General features: G+C 36.8%; 1 protein-coding gene across 1 annotated transcript in view; it reads right to left on the reverse strand.

Annotated features, from left to right (window-relative positions):
• Nucleotides 1-24,987, reverse strand: part of PTPRR (protein tyrosine phosphatase receptor type R) — a gene marked incomplete in the record, with an annotated part of 85,590 nt that overhangs the window by 22,944 nt on the left and 37,659 nt on the right. Inside the window, 1 exon segment of the mRNA XM_072401367.1 lies at nt 24,837-24,947. Within this exon segment, the coding sequence (XP_072257468.1) occupies nt 24,837-24,947 (111 nt within the window).

A 24,987-nucleotide genomic window follows, 5' to 3' on the forward strand; every position in this document is an offset into this window, starting at 1 on the left:
AGCCTTGGAGAGCTTTATTAATTCAGGCCCTTTATTTTAGGTTTTTGGTTAAGCAACATGGTAATTTATACAAACAATATGTTTTTAAACAAACTCTCATTGACCTCTCTGACTACTCCCTAGGCAGTAATTTGGCAATCTGCCAGCTTTCTATTCTTAATAGGCGGAAGTATACTCACCTGTTCCTCCAGCGATAACAGATCAATGCGGTCTCATGCCACTAATTCCCCCTATACTCCACACAGCCTTCCATGTCCCATACCACTCATTGCACGCAACAGTTACATCATCCCCAGCACCAGGCTGGATTCTTGGCTGCAGGTAATGTAAACTTCTAGAAGAAAGGAAAGTATGTTTCAATCAGTAAAGATCAGTTTTCCATAAATTCCTCTTCCATCATTTTGTAGTTGTGCACTTACGTCCTTAAATATGCAGTATGTACCTTTATCACTTGACAAAATTCAACACTTTTGGAATTTATTGTTTTTATGTGCGTTAATAATGAATTAGGTATAAAGAATAAACTAAACAATATACTAAAATATAAACAATACAGCTCAGAGATAAAGTTTTTAAACCACATCAAAACACTAAGGCAAAGCTTACTAGCCCATACCTGTGGTTGCTGCATTATGATTTGGGGTATGTTTTAAAGACTTTTTACCCTGCAATTCAGATCTGCAGTCTTGGATTTTCTGAAAAAAATCCCTATGGTTTTAGGTACAAACTATAAATAAAAAAGAATTGTATAACAATTCACAAGTGTTGAGACCCTAGGATACAAACACTTTCTCCTCTACCTATCTCTATTACATGGGGATCAGAGGTAGAGTAGTTTAAAGAACACAGCTTGGAAGCTAAAAACATTGTCTGAGATTTCAGTTCAGTGAACAGAAAGCTGAATGAACAGGTATTTTTCTGTAATTGTGGAAAATGTACTTTCCTTTTAGCGAAATGGGCCGTTTGTAATCTTTCTTTTTTTCCTAACAAACTGTTTTTTATTCTAAAATGACCTTTTAAGACTCATGTGTGATTGGGAGCAGTTATTTATGATAATATGTTCAAACAAATTTATTGTATATAGAGGAGTTACAAATAGAATAGAATAGTTTTATATTTCATTTTACAGAATAGGAGGAAGAAAATCTTCTACAAACACTGGAAAGATGATACATTATACAATTGCATATGTTATATGAAAGACATTTTATCCGAGTCATTATCTTTAAATATACTGTAAAAATATGCATATTGTGGCATGAAAGAATTAACAATATTTGTCTTAGATTCAAGAGGATATTGTTAGGGGGAATTAAGATACTTGGGGAGATAAATATGGATACATTTGGATAAATTGGGGTGGGAGGGAAGGTAGGATAAGGGGGAAATTTTAAAAACCAAAAATATAATAACATTTTTGGTGTCAGGGGATCACAAGAGGGTGACAGGGGAGTAAAATTTGTCCATGGTATCTTCTAATTGGGCTGTATATTTTTCTTGTGTAAGAATCCAGGAAACTTGTTTTGTAGCCTCCCTGAAGTTTAAGGAAGGAGACTTCCAGGCCTTTGCTATAGTTTCTCTAGCTGCATTGGGTTAGACAGCTAGGTTTAAGAGGGAGGAGGGCATGTTGCAGGTCCATGGGAATTTAATTTGTTTGTTAAACAATTAAGAGAAGAGGTGGAAGACCCAAGACCAGAAACCTGATGCCACTGGACAGTTTCAATATGTATGCAAATAGGATCCTAATTCCGAGCATCCCCTAAAGCATAGCGGTAAACTGTTTGATATATACCAGGCAGTATTGGTGCGAACCAGGTACCACCTGCATAATACTTTGTAAGTTGATTCCTGAGCATTTGTATTGAGAGAGAATGACGTGGCATTATGCCATATTTGGTCCCAGGTGGTCCTGTGGTAAGGTGCCTCCCAAGTCTTCTTCCCATTTAGAAACATACAGTGGTGGAGGTGAGGGGGATGTTGAAAGGAGAATGGTGTATATGATGGAAATAAGTCCTTAAGAGTGGGGATTGTTATGGCAAATACGTTCAAACTCAGACATTGAATCATTTGGATGTTGTAATGAAAGAGTTTCAAGAAATAATTGTTTGATTAATAAATATCGGAACATTTCAGCTGAAGGTATGTGGTAAATATCAGTAAAGTGTGAGAATGGGTGAAGGCTGGTTGGGGACAGGAATTGATGTATACCCGTGATATTTCTTGATGACCAGGATGAGAAAGTGTTTGAAGAAGAGAGTCCTAAGGGGAAAGATGGATTTGAGAGGAAGGATAAAAGGGGGCGATGAGGAGATAATAGTTTTTGTTTGTGTTTATGTTCATCCCATATTTGTAGTGAAAACAATAAAGGGTGAGGAATTGATTTGGGTCTAAGTTTTGGATCTAGCCACAAAATGTTATGAATGCAGGGGTGGGGTAATAGGGCTTCCTTTATAAAATCCCAGGTGGGTATATCAAATGTAGCATTGTATTTAATGGTATGGGCTAATTGTGCTGCCGTGTGGTAATGGGAGAGGTTAGGCACACTTAATCCACTCCTCTTATGAGGCTGATACAATATTAGCAGCTAATCTAGGTTTTTTAGAATTCCATATAAATTTCAGTATGTCCCTTTGAAAGTTTTTTAAGGTATGACCTGGGCTCGGTAAAGGTACAATAATTTTAGTATCAGTGACATCTTAATTGCTGAAATTTTACCAAGCCAGGATAGTTTAAAGGAAGACCAAGAGGATAAAAAAATGTCTTGATTTGGAGAACATAGAAGGGTAAATTGTTGTATAAAGAGTTTGGTAAGATTTGGAAATATTTACACCTAGATATGGAAGAAATTGGGAGGTCCATTAAAACCCAAAGTGTGTTTGAAGGGTGGTTATTATGTAAGCTGGTAGAGTAATACAATGGACACTTATTAGTTTTTCATTTTTGATGTCACATATAGTTTGTGAATATGTTATTCACATTATTGTGAATATGTAACTCCTAATACCTGTGAGTAAGTTATTTTTAATAAAGGAACATTATTATAACAGCAATATAACATACTGACTTCCTTTTAAAATGTGTATACAAAACAAACACAACTGTCAGTACAAGCCTTTTTGGTATGTAATTTACATGTCATGAATGTAATAAGTTATCCTCCAGAAGTCTTATCTAATTGCATTCCATATAATAAACTGCTTAGGCAGCATTTACAATGGCTTGTTTTAAGCTCAGCCAAAAAGGAAGAATAAAAAAAGAGTGGAGCATTAGCCATGGACAATCAACATGGGACTAAGCATGGTTTCCTGTTACCTTGGGAACCACATTGATTGGTACTGCTATTTCCTGTGTGTATAAAACACAACCAGTAGTAACTAAAGTAACAGGACAAAGAACAAGATAAGAGAACCACAATTAACATACATATTGTGCTTCTGATTATGGTTTCAGTAACAGAACACAAACAAGGTTCCAAAAAACATCACAAACATTCCACATGTGTTTTTTTTCCAGACATTTCATGCTTTTTTTGGATCACAAAATAAACAATAACTTCATAAAAGTGATGTGACCATTGTTGAGAAACATTACAATATGTACAATCTGATGGACTATTTATAAAATAGAAGCAAGATTTAAACTTTGAAGCAAAGTAGTAGAAGACAATGGCATATGGCTGGTACACTGATGTTGGCATATACAAACCACAACCACAGTGCACTGTACAACCACAGTGATAATCCTGCTTTATTGATGCCATCTCCCATGCCAGGGTGTGATCCTATCATCACATAGGTAATCATTTTGTGCATCGAGGAAGTAACCTCATTGTGTACTTTGATGATTTATTTTCTAACAACATCAAACCTTGGACACTTAAACAGCATATTTGTAGTCCCTCTGTCTTATAGCATTGCCTTTTTTATGACAGAAGCTGTGCTTTTTCTGGTGTATTAGGACTGAGCTGGAAATAGGCCATTTTTACATGCAGCATCTGCAAAGCGGTTTGGGATTTAAATTGATTTTGACCAACTTTATTGATTTAGCATTCCAATTAGGAAAATTATCGGATGGTCATATTTTACAGAAAAAAAAAACAATTGTTAGCATAGAGAGAGTGATATGTTTATGTGTAGGCTACTTTTGAGATTTTATATATTTTTAGGTTTGTTTTTCTTCATCTGTAAGACCTTTCCAAAGACACCCAATAGCTGCCTAGGCCTTAGAAAGCTCACTACAAGAACCTCTGACCATCTGCAGAATTGGAACCAATAATTTCAATGTACTTCACACAAACTGACAAGGCCAGGGTATAGTTACTGAAGCATCTAGCTGGTGTATTGCATGACTGGACCACACAAGATCTCTCTGTGGTCAGGAGTTTCCTTCACAATTTTGCATAAATAATGATGTATCTTCTTTTTTTCTAGACTATTTCTTCTTACATCAGAAGGAAAATCAGCACAGAAGTAAAAATAACTGTGCTACTTCCCCACTTTGAGAATACATGTAAATGAATGTGTTTACTGCTGCCAGCACAGCCAGGGGGCACAGTGATGTTAATCATGGTATTTGCATATGGATGCGGTTGACATTTTCTGGCATGTAATTCTTATTTTTTACACATCCATAATTTGCTTTGAAGTTTATTAGAAATGAGACTTGGTAAATCCCAGTAACATATTTTGTGTGCCTCATATATTTCTATACGTAACACATAATTATCTGGCATTAATGTAGCATATATTTCCTATAAAGCTCCTGAAACTCTGGTTAATAGGCAATAGAAAAGAATAACCACCATCAGGATACCAATTACCAGTAAAGGTACTATGCCAGCAAGGTCAGATATCTATATGGTCAACACAGGCTGTGATCTGGAGTGGCAAGGTCTTTGGGGCTTCACACGGACACCTTAGATCATATCACTGACTATCAGTAACATATCTCCATGTAAAGTACAGGCTTCCACATTGATGTCCAGCCTGCCAGAGAAACTTTCATGGACATTTTTGCTGCTGTACCAGCATAGTCTGTAAGCCTAGTATGACTGCTTACTGTACTAGCTTTCATTTCTAAGTGAACTGATACAGATGTTTTTCTATTTCAGCCTCTCCAACCCCAGAATCCCACCCCAATCACCTGTCAGCCCAAAACCATTTTTTTTAAACTTTTTTTTTTGCAATAAACCGTTTTACAGTACATAAACATACAAGATAACCATTAAACATCTATAGTAAAAATAACAACAAAAGGGGAGGGTAGGGTGGGGAGGAAGGAGCTCACATTTCAGCAGCCTATATAGAAATAGGAATATACAAACCATAAGTAACCAGCACACTTCTACTTTCAATAAGTCAGCAGGAGGTGCCTTAAATTAACATTATACCATTCTGAGGGCCTGGAGAAAAAAACAAAATCATCCCCAAATATTGTAAATATACCAGGATGAGTACCTGAACTGGTCAAGAATAGCAGTACTCTCGGTATGAGGAAATACATAAAGTATAAACTTATACCACTGCTGCAGGAAACGAGTTATACCATTGTCTCCCTGAATGTGGGCTTCCCGCATTTCTTTACAAAAAAAGGTCTTTAAAAGAGACACCACTTGCTCCACCTCTGGTGTCGGTGGATGAATTCACGTATTCATAATGGCACGTCTAGCTGCCAGTAAACAAACACTGATCCAGGCTCGGGAATGTTTTGGTATAATACAGGGGAACGTGTCATCCCAGGAGCCAAAAAGCAAGAGGAATGGGTGGTCCGATATAACATAACCAGTCACATCGTGTATCACCACACATACTTTTTGCAATTATTCAACAATACGCGGGAAAAACCATAATCGGTGGGACAGTCATGCAGAAAAAGCAGTCGCATTTAGGACACTGGAAATGCCAAGCTCTGGACGAGAAAACCATTTTACATAGAAACAAGAAATTTTCTAAGACAAATATTATTCATAAACTCTCTATTTTAAAGCTGATGGGTACTAGAGTGTTGATATTTCTTTGCCAGAAAGATCTGAACGGAGAAAGAACTGATGTTTTACTCATACATTTTTTTCTTTTTCTTATCTTGTGCCAGTCTGCTAAAAATTTAAGGTGTATATTTATAATCATTTTTTTCTTTTTTGATCTTTGTATTTTGTGTGTTTTTTCACGTCTTTCTTTTCTAAGAGTCCATTTTTTGCACATAGTTGGAAAAAGCAATTTAAAGCCCACTGCGCTTTTTAAAACCACAGTAAAGTACATTTTTTAATATATTTTATATAGGCATATTTACTTTTTTCATCGAAACAGTTCTAGAGTTTACATTTTTATCCTTTTTCAAGCTTTTTCCCTTTTTTCATCTGGTGATTCTGCCAACATGACACCCCTTGTCCTAGGGTGACAACACTGGCTGGTCATACTAAGCCTATGGATACTCAGTGTTGTCACCCAATGACATGACTACATAAACCTCCACTTCTGTCTCATGACATGTGGGAAGAAGATCTGTAGTCTAATAACAGCTCAAAACAATGTAACAGCTAATATTAGACCATAGATAGAGATAACAGGACATTATCCACTGACAAAAATTCTGGAAAGATCAATTTCCTGTAAGAAACTCTGTAAAAAGATTCACAATTCTGGACTCTTTTTTTTTGTTTTTTTAACTCTTTAAAAAAAAAATACTATAGGGACTTGCCAGCATTAGCACAGTTGCTGGGGGACATTAGCGCATTGCTGAATTTGTATTCATTGAAACTTTGCTGATGTAACTTTAATTGCTAGAAAATCACAGAGACATATGACTGAGCAGTACATCTTAGCAGTATATGACAAATATGACGCCTTTGAGGTACATAGATACATTCCAGGGTCTCTAAATTTACTGCAGGCTGAAAGACGTGTGTTTGAAAACAGGCCTGAGGATAATGGAGGCTTAGTTGCTATGCCAACGTTAGTGCAAGTTCCAAAGAATGGAATCTTCAGAAACTGCATTAAACTTCCAAGCAAATTTGCACACATTTCCTTAGGTAAGCCAGGTAAATATGAATTATACTGTGTCCTATAAAGTGAGAAGTAACGACTGATGCATGCAATGTGTATTCTAGCCATTTACTGATTCTTGGAGCTAACACATGGTATAATACAATACAGAAAAAGGATGTGGGTAGCTGTGATAAGAACAATTGTCTTAAAATACACATTTACAGATAACAAACTCATATTGCTTGTTTTCTGAAAAACTGTACAGTATGCAGTACATGACTGCATATATTTAAGGCCTGTTTCCACTACTGAGTTGCACAGGTCAGTAATGTGCTGACTTTAATTACTGATAAAGGGACATTTTTTAGGACCCCCAGTGACATTTAAAAGGGGACCAGTTTATTTTATTATAATTTTTCAAACATTACATTTTCAGTATGCTAAAAAAACTCAAGCTCCCATAAACTTCTACTTTTTCAAAACCTGCATTGTCCCTGCTGCACCTCTTACCAGTCAGCTTACTGGACATTTCTACCTCTTTCTTATCCAGGGGCATCTCTGCAGTCTTAAGCAATTTACATAGCAGCCTGTCATAAAAGGAAATCGAGGGAGTGAGATCACTGATGCCAGCCTAGTCATGGCCCCAAAATAATATTGCCTTCTGAAGGAGGAAAAGTACTTTTCACTACAACAGCATTTGCAGTCACTAGTCACCTGAAAAATAACCCAATTTTGCAGCTGGACCTCTGGTGTGTTGCTGCAGCAAACAGTACCTGACAGATTCATTTTAATGATGCAGCTACACCACTACATAGAGTATGGGGATCCATCACCTTGCAGTATTACAAATGAATCTTTTGGGTGGTAGAATGTGCTTCCTTTATTATAGTCACTATCACACTGGCAACGTTGCCAGTGTGATAGTGACTATGGGCAAAAGTGACCATAGCATGCAGAATCTACATTCTTGGTTCAGTAAGTCATCTAACCCAGGATAAGATTGGAAAAATAGCATTGCTGCACAATTAGTTTTTAGACATGGGCAATTCATGGCTCCAGAGTGAGGAGTCAGTCAGATGTCAACCTACGTTTTAAAGAAAACAAGGAATTCACAGGCCGTGTTGCTCCTCACCCCCCAAGCTACAAAGCTTGAGAACCATGTGGCAATGTTAATTTTGTAATGTTGTATATCTGTGGGGAGGATTAGAGGGAAGCAGAACTGTTCTGATATCTTAAGGAGCAAAAAGAAAAGACAGTAAAGATGGCAGATATAGGCAGATAAAGGTGATGGTTTATGTTTCTTTGCACCCCCCTTAGCAGTGTTACAAACTTCAGTTGTGAGCCCTTGCCTAAAATCCCACAGCTTTGATTAAAGTAACTCAATGAGCAGTGGTGGATATTTAACGTCCCTGTTTATGTCTACTACATAGTGTCCATAGTGGTGTAAACCATGACACCTACAGCATGACAAAGAGCCATGTCCACATTGTGCACTACTTTCTGGTACAGTGCAGCGACTGCATTTCTTGCAAAATATTGGCCTTTAGGTATCTGCAACTTGGGATAGTTTGTCAAACTGAATAGTGACCAAGGATGAAGGGTGGATCAAGATGGATCAAGAGGTGGCCAAGAGCTAAGTTTTCCTTCTTGCAAGAAGCTCAGGAGGGAGGGCTGCCATGTAAGGGAGATTGAGGATGTTAAAGATGTTGAAGCACTACAGAATCCATGTATTTATGTAATTTATTATAATATTAATAAATAAATAATATTAATAATTAATATTTATTCAATGTAAATTGTGGTTTATGATTACTGTGGAAAATACAGACATTCTGGAGAACTTTGTTAAAAAGTGATAAAAAAGCTTTTATACACATAGTGACCAAGACAAAATTTCCTTTTTTGGTGCTGAATCTGTTTAACTATTGGTAATTCTTTTACTCTGTAGAATATTCATTTGAGATGAAGAGTTTGCCGCAATTTCAGTTTACATTGAGTACTAAAATTATAAATACCAAACATGCTCTTCTAACAACCTACACAGTATTCAGCTCTGTTTAAACAATTAACTTAGCTACAGAGGCAAAAAATGCATTTTGCATATGTTGAACATGAGATCCATGTAACTGTCAGGACTGCATTTGGAGCACTTGGACTGCACATAAAGAAATGTATAGGTTTTCTACCCATGTCTTGTCTACCAAACAGCTTTCTCAATCATCTGTATGACCTAGAGCCTTCTGTTGGCACTACAGCGGAGGTGCCAGTCTACTCACTTTATGTACATACTGCCCACTGTTGTTGTAATTAGCTGTTTGCTAATTACACATCTGAACCTAAACAGTGGATTTTTGGAGTAATTTAATGAGGGCATTTTGTTTACATAAATGTATTACACAGTGCAAAGTGGGTTTACAAAAATCTCCTTTTAATAAAATTGTTTAAATTATCTTTAATGAAAAAAGGTTGCTGCAACTGCTCCATTATCCATACAAGTGTTGTATTTTACCCTAAGCTTCCGTCCCCACTTCCACATTTTGCAGATATCTTAGCCTGCAGGTTAATTTGGAGAAACATAAGGCAGGAAATATTTCAAATATCAGAAGCTTGTGGACACCTGACCATTGTCCTACCTATATTAACTTGTTAGACACCCCATTCCAAGTCCATGGGCATTTATGCAGAATTGCCCCTTTCTTTACATCTATAATAGCCTCTAATCTCCAGGTAAAGCTTACCAAAAGATTTTAAAGAGTATTGTCAGGCTGTAGCAAGGTAACTTTAAAAACAGAAAAATGGTTGATAAAAATGTACACATGTAGAATACAAGAACATGGCAAATATGCACACAGTATAAACCTTCAAATCTGTACATAAAACCATAAGAAACACAATTCAGTGGAAACACTAAATATCCATGTAAAGCAGCTTTTCTCAATTGCTTTACCCCTGAGGATCCCTTGGAATACATTTTAGGTCTCAGGAAGCCTAAACCGCTTTATTGGGGGGCAGTGGGAAAAAGCATTCCTAAAGCAGAACTAAACTTAACTTGTAAATAACTTCAAGAAGGCAGGTTGTTTTTTTTTGCAGAAGGGAGAGGAGATGTCCCTTATGGAATAAAATAAATCTATCTGCCTGATCACAATTTTTAAATTTCAACCATTCGCACTACATCATGGGTGCCACCATGTTTAACTGGTCCTCTTCTGCATCTTCAGCCACCTAAACTGGCAAGGCTGGGATGTAACTTCTGTATATGTGCATGGGAGTTTATTCATTCCGGGCAGTCACCAGGGGTATGCCACCAAGGGTATGCCACCATACACAGGGTATGCTGAGCTACACAGCTTGGTGTACATTTGAGAAAAAAAGTGCAAATGAACAAGTACAATTATTTCTTTGCAGAAGAAGCATCACCTGTTCCTTTTGCAATAATGAAACTGTCTACTCAAATTTCTTTCTTTCTTAAGGTTAATTCCTCTTTAAATTGGTGACCAGAAAAAATCTTCCCTAAAACAGTGGTGCCTAAAACAACATCTTTATAGACAACAAAAAAACATAATAAGAGTCAAGCCGCTGGTTCTACCAAGTGGCATTGGCCCCAGAAATAAAATCATTTCCAGTTAGTGTTTTATTTTTATAGTTTTGTTGAATTGTAAAATGATAAAAAGGTTTCATGGTTCTAGTTCAAAATGTTTAAACATCCTTGCCTTTAATTGTTTTGCAGTCAAGTATTGTTTTCAGTGGCAGATACAGTTACAACAGAGACCCTGATGGAAAATAGTTTACTCTCTTCATGCACATGTGTAATGTATACAAACTTTAACTCAGGAATTATGTGTATTTTTGTGCATTGCCATTCATGACACCTCAATGCACATAATCAATGTAAGCAAAATGCACCTGTCCTTCAGTACACCATAAAGCACATTTGTGAACCCGCTGTGTCTTGTTATGCACTGTGTTACCAAAATAGGTGAGGTTTGTTTTTTTCATGGGTTAAAGCTCATTAGGGGCTCATTAAAAGTGAAAAGGTTGCCTTAACGCAATCAAGATAATGAATGATAAAATACATTTAACAGTAAGCATAGGTGTAAATATAGCCATATTCACTATGTATAGATATAAATAGTACAGTAGTACAGATGGGCTCCCAAGTCCCAGAGGGCCCTTATGCAGCTGTACAATCTGCACACATGGTAGGTCTATCCCTGTTTGTTTTAATTCTATATGAATGTACAGGTCTCATATTTTAAATGTAACATGAGTTTTATAGATTATAATGTTTTTTTCTGCATTAATAGTTTTTAAATGTAGTAAATTTTTGGGTGTATTTTACAATGGACAGAAATCTGGGATATTACATTAAATGGGACACTGGGATAGTTTAATCTTAAATTCTTTGCTCTCTGCTTTAGATAAAGTATATTATGTATGGAGGACTCATCAGAACTGCAATGAGTTGGAAAACATATATTTCTTTACTATCTTTTCTTGATCAGGGCGAGAACTGAGGAAAATGTAAAGCATAAGCAGATACATTCTCATATTTACCAGTCAAAATGTAAAAGTGTGCTCTAAAACAAAAATTCAACCAATAAAAAAGAAATCACAAATTAGCCAAAAGCAGGCCCACACTTCCCATTGAAATACTGTTAGTTTATGTTGGTTAAAATTGTTCTTCATTTTATATATAGTATTGTTCTTTCTTTTTTTTATACAATAAATACGTTTTGTGCAGTGTGCATAAGAATCTTCTCCTGTTTTTCTTCAGACTATAGTACGGCCCCCCGACAGTCTGAGGGACCGTGAACCGGCCCCCTGTTTAAAAAATTTGAGGACCCCTGCCATGGAAGAATGCTGCATAGGAACAAATATATAAAACATGGGTCATTCTGGCCTTAGTTTGGCTGCTTTTATTCTCAGTGTTTGGGTACATTGTAAAGTATTTCTTTGGAAAGTAAGCATTTACACTGGGTAACAATAACTACATTAATAATGTACCTATTTAATATGGCTAAGTGTAAAAAAACACAGTTATTGCCAATTACTGACATATGTCTCTTGAGGACCAAAGTAATGGACAAAAGAAACAATGTGGCAAAACAGCAGTACATCAATTGACTGCTTTTTAAGTATGACATTTTAAGTAAAGCCAAAACTGCTTCATGCATCTCCATGTCTAGATCAGTGTTTGTCAACCAGGGTTCCTGCAGAGGTTGTTAGGGGTTCCTTGAGCAATTTGTGTTTCTCAGGGCAGTTTGATCAAAACCAATGATCTTTTTGACTATATGTAAAGGTGACATAATTCCCATTGGCCAGAAATTTAAGAGTCATTCTTCTCACTGACCACCATGCTAATATACTATGAGCTATGGATATAGTAATTATAAAAGGGGTTCCCCAAAAAAACTAAGGTTCTCCCATGTTAAAATGTCAAGAAAGACTGATCTAGACCCTAGGAATGATGAATAAAAACTTACACTAAATTAAAACTGAATCTAATCACATTTCTCCTATTTTCTGAAAGTTTACATTTTAGAGGAGGCAAATTTAGAAAAAAATTTGGATGACACTTTTTAAAAAAAATTGAACGAAAATTAGCCTGCCCTATAACAACGTTGTTCTTTTTAACATAGATAAATATTTCACAATCAATTTTTTTAAAGAACAATATAGCAGAGCAGTGATTTTATAAGTAAAAATGTATTGTTTACCATCCTTTGACAATAAAAAAGACTATGAGAATGGTTTTGCAAATGTTTTCTGTTGTTCTGTTTCTTTTTGTGTATGTAGGAGGAAACCATGCCATGAAGACTAGATTCATTATGTACCATTTGAAAGCAATCGCCTACTGCAAGGCAATGGCTGTGCTGTTCTTTTTATCCACCCGAGTCATCCTATAACTATAGACAACATGCAGCTAAGGCTGTGCTATTTATAAAGGCCCTGCCTTTAACCTTTTCAGGCATGTTGTTTTCCTCCAGTGCTTCATAGATCAGGAGCTAGCAAGGAAAGGCAAAAGAGAAAAGCCAATCAGACTAACACTGGTAAAACACAAGTTACTGATAGCAAATGGTAGCCATGCTCAGGCACCTCTGGGTGCACTTCAAACTTGTCAGCAACTTAAAGTATTCCTAAAGCCTATCTCCAGACCGAATCTCTCTTTGATCAGACCATCAGAGCAGACCATCTAAGAACAGAGGAGTGTTCCCTAATTTCCTGGCTGCAGCAACCAACCAGGAAAACTATGGCAGCCTTTATCGCCCACTGCCAACCAAAACTTTCCAGTATAAAGACCATAGACTGTAAACTGATAATCTACAGCAGGGATCGCCAACCTTTTATGGCCACTAGGCCATTTATGGGGTGGGTGGGAGCACACTAGGCCAGACCCACCCTAATGGCCCCACCCACCACCAGGGAATGCCCCCTGAAGTGAAAACCACCTACTTCGTATGCATTGTAGAGGAGGGGGATTTACCTTCAGGGAGCTTTTCCTAATTACCGCGGTGGTGGAAGTATCCACGCCGGCCGTGGTAAATAGGGGAGCAACTGTAAGGGGGCAGCACCGGAGCTCCGAAGGCTTCGGTAATTCCTAACGCCCCCTGGCCAATCCACTGGCAACCTGCGGCTCTGGAGCCATGGGTTGCTGGCCATCATTAGGCCGGATCGGCCAGGGGGCGTTAGGCCGGAACGAACTACAGGCTAGGCCGTATCTGGCCTAAAGGCCGGAGTTTGCCGACTCCTGATCCACAGATTGAATACTCTGCATAATAAGTCCATGGTGCAGACTCAAAAGTGTAATTTAAGTTATCAAAGGCATATATCAAATAAAACAACTAAACCTTAGAAAAGTTATAGTAAAAAAAAAACTCAAATGATGCAGTAAACATAAGTAAAAAAAAGCACTTTTGTAAAGTAGCTGAACAGCAACTGTTTGTTGAGGAGTAAAACGAGGAATAAAAGTATGTTTGTGTAAAACAAGCTAGTTTACTGCACTTTTCTCTGCTTCATATTCCTGATTAGGTACCATAGGATTCCTGGGAATATTCGTGTTCCTACTTCACTATCTAAGAACATTCAAATAGAGATATAACTCTCTCCATCCCATGCTTTATCCCTTTATTTATCCCTTTAAAAAACTTACAGGTACAGAACTGCATGTTGATTTGACTGAAATGCACTTTCAGCTATTAAGTCCTGTTATAGGCTAAAAAAACAGCCAATTAGCCACTCTTTTATCTCTACAAACAAAAGACTATGCCATCCCTGTTTAGCATTCTTTATGGCTAACCACAGAGGTATAATAGAAAAATAGAGAAGGGCATTGCTATATGATAAATATTACTATTATTATTTAACATTCCACTTTATTAGTTGTCTATTCCAACTAAAGATCGTTTAAATAAGGTTATATGGGACTGCTATTATTTATTTATTCAATTATTTTTATCTTATAGATCTTTGCTTTTTACTCAAGGGATGTTTATATCATATATTATTATTTAACATTCCACTTTATTAGTTGTCTATTCCAACTAAAGATCATTTAAATAAGGTTATATGGGACTGCTATTATTTATTTATTCAATTATTTTTATCTTATAGACCTTTGCTTTTTACTCAAGGGATGTTTATATCATGATCCTTGCTGATATGCTATGAAAAGTCACCTCCTCCTCCTCTGTTTTTGTCATTAAGTGGCCTAGTGTTGTACTTATATACTTATTGAAGCTATGGTGTAAGTGCATTACACACAGGCAAATATGTCCTGAAAGGGCTATTCATCTTTTATAAATTGCTGGTAAGTTTAACTTTTAAATAATCATTTTGAGATTATACATACTTCCATACCTCTTATGATACTGTGAAACGCATTGAGTAATATTGGCCTCTCCACTACACTACTTTGCATATATGCCCAATGGTGAAAAATTATCTGATCTCAAGCATAACAATACCTTTCAGATAAACCTATCAGTAGGTATGAGCAAATCCCACTTTGCATGGGGTTCATCGAATCCTTCTGGAAGTGGACAAAACCCAAACCTTGCAGCCAAACCTCATTAAAATCTATGGGGGCAAGGAAGGGGGAGGGGGTGGCAATGTTAGGCTAATAGGCAACAAACTGTGAAAAAAAAAAAACGAAAAAAGGGATGTCAGGCAATGCAAAGGAAAAATAAATAAATAAAATGATATAGGTTGTAGAGAAGGACTTTTTCTAGGATTTCAATGGTAATGTTGAAAAAAGTACACATCTTTTAAACAACAAGTTTGGAGGTAAAACCTTATGCAGGCTTTTAGAAGACATTCTGGGTCACAGTGTACTTTGGAAGTATACTTTTGGAATTACATTTACAAGGAATTACAGACAGCAGTGGCACCCAGTCTGCTTTTTCATATGGATTAACCTGCAGAAGAAGTAGTTCCAAATATTGTCATTCTTTTTTTTTGGTGAGAAGAAAAGCTGGCATTGCTATTGCACGCTATTCCCTCTATTTCTATTAACCTAAACTTAGCTATATTTCTAAAGCATCAGTTTCCATTTATCCTTATTTTTCATTGATAAAGCCTTGTTTTATTTTACAGGTGACAGGGTGACAGGACTGCTGATAAACAGGTGGCAGCAAAAGGCACTCGTTCTTCACTTTCTACATCCCCCCCCTCCACAATTATCTTCTTCTTATCCATACAAACCATCTGTGGAATATTGACAAAAAGGGAAGCCTCCCAAAGGTTATTGAATGGATTCCAGCTTGTGGACTCTATCTTAGTTTATGTGTGTTACAACTATGTCAGTTGCAGGTTATGCAAAAACAAAGACACGTAGTGCAATATTAATGGTCAGATAAGCTAAACATCTGTAACCAGGAAAAGACAATAGAACAAAAACATAAGCTTTCTCCTCACCATTTAATCTGTAATACTCATTTTGTGTTCATTATTAGGCACACGCTGAGCATCCTAATCTTATGACCAACTAGCCCTTGAATTTTCAGGTTCAATAACTCTAGCCAGTCCACCTAAAACCAGCACCTATAGGCAGCAAATGGAGGGATACCTCTTCCTCCTTTACTCTCTTTAATATTTTCTCTCACTTCTTCTGCCTTCTACACCCCAATAAATTCAAAGGCCAGGCAGGGTATTATGGGTACTGTGGTTTATCCTCACATTGTTTTTACTGGTCCTTGAACATGCAAAATTCACTTTGAACCATTGATAGCCCTAAACTTGAACCACATTCCTAATCATCAAACACAAATGAATTTTATGTTATCAATTAATTGTAGCTTGTACAGGTAAACTGGTAAGAGCTCAAGTACCATGCATAGTACAAAAGACACAACAGCACTTGATTTCTGGTAGAATCAACATGTAAATTTAGCACTTATCCAACAGAAATAGCAAAACAATTTTCAAAAGCATATTAAACAGTCTAAAAAGAGCAAAATGAGAAGGAACACTTTAAAACAGACTTCTAAGCCTGCTGACCTTTAAGCAAGGTTGTATGTAACCTGTATATATTTATACATCAGTCTGCTTCACATAATGAAAACCATTCAGGGATTATTTTTAAATCTGGCCAACATCCGGAGACATGAATCCCATTGTGCTATTGCTGTTTACCTCTCTGGCTTGGAATTCAGGTGCAGCAAACATAAAGATTTACATTACTTTGTGAAGGACAAGTAGGAAGGAGAATGTTAGACTGTTCTGTCTTTAACACCTAAATATTTTGGTGAAAGCTTCTGTCTATGCATATGGCACATCACATATGATAATATATTTTCAGCCTGCTATCTATTATTACTATGGGCTACAGCACAACATTCAAAACTAATTATCACCAGATTGTCAGTGTTTATTGGTTTAAAAGCAACTAAGACCAGTTGAGATGCATTATATTGGTTGCACAAAACTAGCATAAACAGTAGATTAAAGTATGAATCAACTTCTGTGAAGTCAGTAAAATGTTATTACAATACATCCTATTATAAATGTCTATATAAGTATATATTCTAATATCAAAATTGGTGCAGAACAAATATAGGACTTTAAAGTCCTGTATTAACGCCCCAAATGTGCTAGGAGATGATGTGGGAATGGTGCATAGCATGATGTGTATATAGCATTCTGTTATCATACAAGGGTTCCTTTAGGATGTAAGGGGTTAGGTAGAGTTGGTTTATTAAGGTAGGAACCAATCACTACTCTTGTACATTTTTTTTGGACATATGGGAACTGAGACTGGGGGGGGATATTGGCTATAGATAACTAAAAAGAAGCTAGGAAAGATGGGGCAAGTCAGTCCTGTGGCCCCCGGGCTAGGCTGGGGTTTGGAGATTGAACTAATGGGGTATGTGCCATGGTAGGAAACTTAACTTCAGGGGAGATACAGATGCACTTCAAGATAGAAACCCACAGAGACTTATTTGGGGACTGCCACTTCATTGGAGATGTCTCTCTTATTGCCTGTTATGGATAAAGAGTGAGAATGCTGAGGATTAGCTGTCAGTGGTGACTGTGATTGATGGCTACTAGAATTGACCTGCCAGTGTTTGACACTCTGCTACCTTAAAGCTCTCTCCTATAGAGTTTTATTAGTCACAATCCAATATGACACTTTCAATAGTCAGTTTTCTACAAAAAAAAGATTGTTACAAGTGCTATTTATGAATGCTAATCTGAAAAATTTGTAGGATACTGGTGGTGACATTTTTATAAAGTATACATAGGCAAGATATAAGTGCTCCCTAACCATCCTCAGTCATGTTGCTTGAGGCTTATGTGACAGGGCTCCAATCTAAACCTACAGCCAATGCTGCCTTCACTAACCACAACAATCCCTGCGTCCTTTATTCTATGTGTATTTTATATTAGTCTGTGTTCCAAGGTTGGCTTCTGCAGCTATTTACACTGCATACACTAATTGTTTAATAAATGTGCTGTGTGTTCAAAAAAATAATCTATAAATGCTTTAAAAGGGGTTTCCAATCTCAGCAATTGAAAGCAATATGGTCTGGGCCACATACAGCTGAAAAGCATTCTTCAAAAGATCTTAGATTTACCGGTAGGGAATAATAAACCTTATCTAATGCAAAGCAGTCATTAACAAATATCAAATTTAGCCATAAAAGCAGGGGATAATTAAAAACGTTTTGGCCTAAAAACAAACACAAGTAAGTGCCTTTTTCATAGTAGGGTTAGATTCCCGAGGGGTTAAAGAGGCTCAGTTACCAACCAAAAAGTCAATACTATAGCAAAGCTCCCTTTCATTTCTTTTCTTTCCTGGAAGTGTCTAAATAACCTGGCCTAATTCCTTTGCTCCTTCCCCTACCTACCTATATAACATTTTATGTAGCTCCCAGGGTAGGAGTGAAAGAATTTTCACTTAGGTGATAGTTATGAGTCTGCTAGGACTGCTGACATCACTTGCAAGATGACATCACTCAGCAGGAGTCAGAGGATTTCTAGGTCTTCATTTGAGAGTCTTTTAAAGGTAAAAAAAAAACATGCATAACATATGAAAAATACAATGTATCTTCTATGAGAATATTTCTATTGACATTATTCAGGTGACAGATTCTTATTAAGAAAATATACCCAAATGTGGTGCTGCAGGTATTGGTGTGGCACGGTGGCTAGCACCCCAGACTTGCATGTTTCTAAACGGACTTCCTATTCTAAAAACATATTTCTAGGTATGTTGGCCCTAGGCTTGTCAACGGCAAATGGCTATGATTGCTTAGATTAGAACATCTAGTCTATATTTTAAGAGACTTTTGCTTAATTTTAATGGTGATTGATTCTTATCCTAAGTCTATAGTTCATCAACCCTTTTAGGCACTTCTGTCCCCTGTATGCAGTACTTTTTGTAATTCATGTCTGATTTACAGATAACAGCAGATGCATGCTGAGACACAGAAGAGTGTTCATTTTGCCTGAGGTGAATGCTTTTTGTGCTTCTGCCCTTTCATAATATAACTCATGAAATTTAGTTAAAGGAAACCCTTTGGTAATAAGATTTAATGTTATAAGTTAGTGTTAGCCTTTATGGTTAATATTTTATTCTCATTGCTTCATGTATTGCTTTTCCTGTCTCTGTACTACTTGCCACACAGAATACTCCCTTCAGTTACAACATTAATTGATGCACTATGTTTTTACAGAGGGAATTCTGCCTGTGGCTGGGCTAACTGCTGGGAAAAAACATTAGGAACAATAGCCAGGAGCAATCTAAATACTGCAGATAGCCTTCTGATCACAGCGTTACAATGCTCTGTCCACTGCACAAAAAAATGGACACACACTTTTTAAAATTATTTTATGTTCTTCCACATAGCTCCCAACTGTCCTACGTTTGGAGGGACTGTCCCTATTTTAAAACTAAACTTGCCTTTCTTTTTTTGCTTAATGTGTCCCTTATTTGCATTGAAATACAGGTAGTCCCCGGGTTACATACGAGATAGGGTCTGTAGGTTTGTTCTTAATTTGAATTTGTATGTAAGTTGGAACAGGTACATTATTTTATTAAATGCAATTAAGACAGATATTTGTCTCAACATATTATTAGGCAGCATTGTAAGCTAATCACAAAGCAAAATAAAAACATCTTCATGAAGCCTAGACATTTATTAACATCTGGAGCAAGCTGTGCTTTGATATGCAAAAAGAAACAGCTGCAGAGGTTGTCTTGGTCATTAAAGAGTTACAAGAGGCTGCAGAAAGAGCTCACCGTCCTATGATCACCCACAACCTTAGCTGTGTTTAGCAAAAGAAGTCATGCAAACCACCCTCCCCCCTTCAAGCCTGTCCTGCACACAGCAAGCGGGGAAACCTGTCTACGAGGGGTCCGTATGTCGGATGTCCTTAACCCGAGGACTACCAGTATAGATAGATTAATATTGCCCTATTTAAAAAAAACAGCAGTTTAAAGCATTTGGTTTTAACTAACTGTTTTCTGTGTTATAAATGTTGTCCACATAAATAGTGTCAAGCCATGGGTGTGTACTTTGATGCATGGGTGCTGAGAGGTAAGTATGCATGACAAGAGCCAAAACCTCCTGCCAATGATGGCTAGTTTTTTTTACACTGCACTTTACTGTGCCTTAAATTTTTTTGAGGTACTATATCCATGAATTTGGTAAAAATATTTTTCTTTTCTCCAAAAAAAAATGAGAAAGATAGGCACTCATAGTACAACCAACTGCTACTGACAGACAAGACACTGACAGATCTTCATAATGCACTAGGACACCACCTCTTATGACTGTGGAATATAAAGCTGCCAAAGACAAAGTAGAACTTTTATCTATTGTTACAGAAGATCTCTGACCTGCAAACCCTTCCCAAGCAGACTGTTATATTCTTAATATAACGGGCTGCTGTTACAACTATTTAGCAGAAGTGGCTTTGACTTTCCCTATTCTGATAAAAGGAACTGATTACCAAATGATGTTGTTGACTTTGCTCAAGTGACATTTCAGAGCCAATTGGGTGGATTTAATAAAGGAGTTTAAGTTATTCACTTATCAAAACTTTGGAAGGGATAAATCACCGAACTTAGTCTTTTCTTGCACACTATTTGATGGCTGAAGTCAGCAGCGGTTTTCCTTATTCACTAAGCAAAGTTAATTATTTCTTTAAGAGCCCAATGTAGTAAATCAACCTCAATGTCATGCTAAATGAGTAGTTTTACTGACAAATCTACATTTAGCTTGCTCTGCATCATCCCAGTGTAAAATTCAATATGACAGGCTCTGATATTAGATTTGTTATTTGACACTAGAGACGTAAAGGGGCAGTGGGCTATAATGTCTTCCTAAAATGAATTATGTGCCCTGATAGGTGTCATTCATATAGTATTTCCTGTCCTTTCCTCTGTGGTAATGGTGTCTCTCTTGCTAGACAATTTCAGATACTATATCTGCTAGACATACTGTACTTCATTCTAAAATAAGACATTTTGCTACTGAGCTAATGTGTCTGTGCTTTTAGTGCACAACACCATTTGTTGGACCTCACAGATTTATACATGGGGGACATTTTCAATTATTTAGAGACTATATTTTAAGTGCGTCCAATCAATAACCATTAGCTTAAAACAAAGATTGAAAAAACGGGTTTATATTCTAATATAATATTTATATATTGATTGTTTTTTTTGTGCTGGTAGACAGTTCAGAAAACCAGGTACATCTTCAGGGACAAACCTACCAGGACAAAATGTTAACCCAAGGACTATCATAGGTAGATTTGTCAGTAAAATATGGAATATAAATGTGGAAAAACGTTTCAGTTGCAGGAAAAGCATTTATGTCACACCTAATGATGCAAATTCAATGCGGTAACAGGAGAGGTATGGCTTTGTTCATGTGAAGGTTTGAATCAATAGTCATTTATTATTAATCATGCTCATTCAGAAGATCCATCCAGATGATTTTCTTACAGAGTAGTGAATGACATATTTATTAAAAAAAAAAAATAAAGAAGAACTGCACTCAATTCTGTCAAATATAATCTTTGGTTTGTTTGAGAGTTTCTGGGTTTCTCTGATAGCTCTTGGGGATTGTATGTGCCTAGCTTTGTGTTGTTAAATTAAAACATAATTCACCATAGCCTAATCATAATGAGAAGATGTCTTCTTAAACAGCATAAATAGCAGCCTGACATTCTTCTTAGGTAATACTTACCTATAAAGTTCTATTTCACATATTTAATGCAGCGTGTTTGTTTTGTGTTGTTTTTTTCTGTATTTAGGAAGCCAACATGCTTTTAGGATGCCCATCTGATTATCTAGCAAATTTTTCAAACCCCATAATAAGGCAGCCTGGTCTTTAGAAAACCTGACCTTTCATGGATATGACTATTTATGAAAGATAAATGCAGTTCAGGCACAGGCTGACTAGACACAGTATTTACTTACCAATAGGACAAGAGCTACATACACAAGTTTGTCTTTTTGTTAAATTAAGTCTTATATAATACCCCTAAAATAGTGATAACTTTTAGTCAGCAGAAGACTTTGGGCACCGTTCTAAAACTTTACATGTTTTTCCATAATTTTTGATTTCAAATTAATTTAATCAACTTCACACAACCACAATGGTCCTTGTACAAAGCCCATATGCACTACTAAGATGGAAACTGCCTACAACAAATAGCAGGATCAAGGAAGTTCCCTGCTCAATCTTTGCCTGAAAATACGCCAGTTATATTGTTCCCAATGAAACATGAAACAGATACTTTTGGAAAGACCTCCATCATTAACCTATGCTGAAAGAAATTTGTAGGGCTGCCATTTCAGACCTTTGATTCCTAAAATACTAACTCATTGGTTTCAATACTTAACATGACTGGCCTAGAACACCATGCAGGTGAGGAGTTCACTTTCAGCTTGCTAATTTTAGGTCACAGGCTCAGCAGGACAGCCTTCTTCTTAATACCGATTTTCTTTGGTTTCCTTAGATTACAAACTGCAAATACAGTCATGAAAAAGTAACAACACCGCATAGAAAAGCCTTGACATATTTGAACAGGCACATTAGATCTTCATTCAAACAGATGCTACAGACTACAGTCTTTTAATGAAGGTAAAAATATCAGTAGATGCAATGGTGTACCATGGAAAAGTAGGAACATTCTTGACCACAAAAGCTGGTACTGCTCCCTTTAGCAGAAATTACTTTGGTAAACCAAAGGTAAAATTACTTCAGCTGCAAGATGTTTGTGAGTTTCCTTCCATAAACTGCCTGGTTTGATTACTCCAACATAATTTTTTCATTTTTCCCTTATTTTCCTTATTATATTCCTTATTTTGTAGCTATTCCTTGCTGGAGTAGCTAGTGTACCTCTTTTTAATATTTCAATAAGGGATCCATTTCCAATTCAAGATTCAATTTTGGGGGACATGACCCTACATTCTCATTGATTCTCACTCTGGCCTTTGCTAAATCCTAGGTTTAAATCGAAGCCAGGACTCTATTTGCATAGAGTTCGATCCCCCCCCCCCCCCACCTGTGTTTGCATTGGTTTCCTCTGACATTCCAAAAAGAAGTAGTTAGGTTAAATGACCTACCCTCAATTGGTCTTAGACTGTGCTAAAGACCTATGACTATAGTAGGGAGCATTTAATACAGCACTGCATAATATGTTGGTGCTATATAAATACAAGTTAATAATAATAATCTACCACACGTTGATGCAGAATTCTTTTATAACTCAATGACTGCAAGCTGTCCAGACCCTAAAATGTCAAAGCAACCCCAACCATACATTTTCAACAACATGCTTCACACTTGGCCTATACTTCAATTTAGGAAAAACATGTCTTTACTTACTGCTGTCAAACAATTATAGGTTTATTTCAGCACTAACTTTTTCGGTGTACAGTGCACTGTATCATAAGTAAAGACTTTTGCTGAAATGGTCAATAGCAAAATGAAGTCCAACTGTAAATTGTTTTTTCCTGGCACACCTTCGATGCAGTTTTAATTGCTACAATCTCTTGATGATGGTAGATGCAGGGTGTGATTGATTTCAGATAGTCTGTCAATCTTTTTAAATCCTTTGCCACACTAGTAGGCATTCACAACCCTTTTCCGAGTGCCTTAAAGCAGCTGTCGCCAACCGGTGGTTTATGTGAAAATTTTGAAGGTCCGCCGCTCTGGCCAGTGCGCCCCCCAGCAGGGTCCTTCTCCTGACACTGCTGGGGGGGGGGTGCACTGGCCAGAGCCGTGGACCATACCTCCTCTACAGATTGCAGGCTCAGGGGTGTGGGTAGGTTGTGTCTCTGTGGTCGAGTTTTGGCATCATGACGCTCAAAGGGGAACTTTCTTCCCCTTTGAGCGACACACAATTCACCCACCTGTGCGGTCTGTTGTCTGTGCAGTTAGTGGTCCGTAGGTCCTGAAAATGTTGGCGACCACTGCCTTAGAGAGCTCTTTTGATCTTGGCATGAAACCACAACCACCAATAGCAATGATACTAACAGCCTCTAAATATCCCAGGCTCAGGTATGACAGATTTCTCAAACATCTAATCTGAAACATCTGATTCTAACTTCATGGATTTGAAGTGGATCCTAATCTATTGGAATACTTATTTTATAACATGAAAAAGAATATTCTTTATTTAGAGTATAGGAATAAATATACTATGCCAATTTTATGTGTCATTTGTATATTTATATCATCTTTATCTGTAAGTACTGCAGGAAGATATAGTGTTCGCTTGTTTAAATATGCAACTTTTTCCATGAGTAGGTAAGTGATAGTTTGACAAGAATGTCCATTTAAACATTACTATCAACAACATAAATAGAAGAACATTACACTCCCTAGAGAAGTTTATATGGTTTTACCTTTTCCAGGCATTTTTGTTAACATGCAGTTGCAGTGCTGAATTTGCCAATCGTCATTTAAAAATGCATGTAACTTTATCACCCTGCCAATATTTTAAAACTATGCTAAACCATAAATACATTAGATCATTTTAGAATTCTTTAATTCCTTATGTCCAACCATATTAAAACAATAACAACAAAGAGCTGCATGCAGGGTGTTATAAGTTACCCAGTGTAACCAAATATACTTCGTCTTTTAGTCTTCTGACTGCTGCCAGATACAAGATTAAGTCTAACTTGTTTCCCGGGGTTAAATAAGAAGTTTACCATACCAAGCCATTCAAGAGAATTTGGGCAGCTCATCGCATGCCAATGTGAAACCAGTGAACTTTGCATGGAGTATGTTACAGATAATTCAGCAATATAAGGTTTGCTATAGACATTTAATGTAACAGTCTGACAAGATAGGACACAGTATAACAGTATCATTTGTAATATGAACTCACCATTAAACATGTGACGATTATGACAAATGTGCTGAGGAAGATGACAATAGTGTAAAAACCTTCTTTGGTCCATAGCTTATCAGCTTCGTGTTGTCCATGCAGCACATTTTTCTTAAAGGTAAAAAAAGAAGGATTTAGGGACAGTGAAGAA

Source organism: Pyxicephalus adspersus, chromosome 2 (genome assembly GCF_032062135.1).
Source record: "Pyxicephalus adspersus chromosome 2, UCB_Pads_2.0, whole genome shotgun sequence".
NCBI lineage: Eukaryota > Metazoa > Chordata > Amphibia > Anura > Pyxicephalidae > Pyxicephalus > Pyxicephalus adspersus.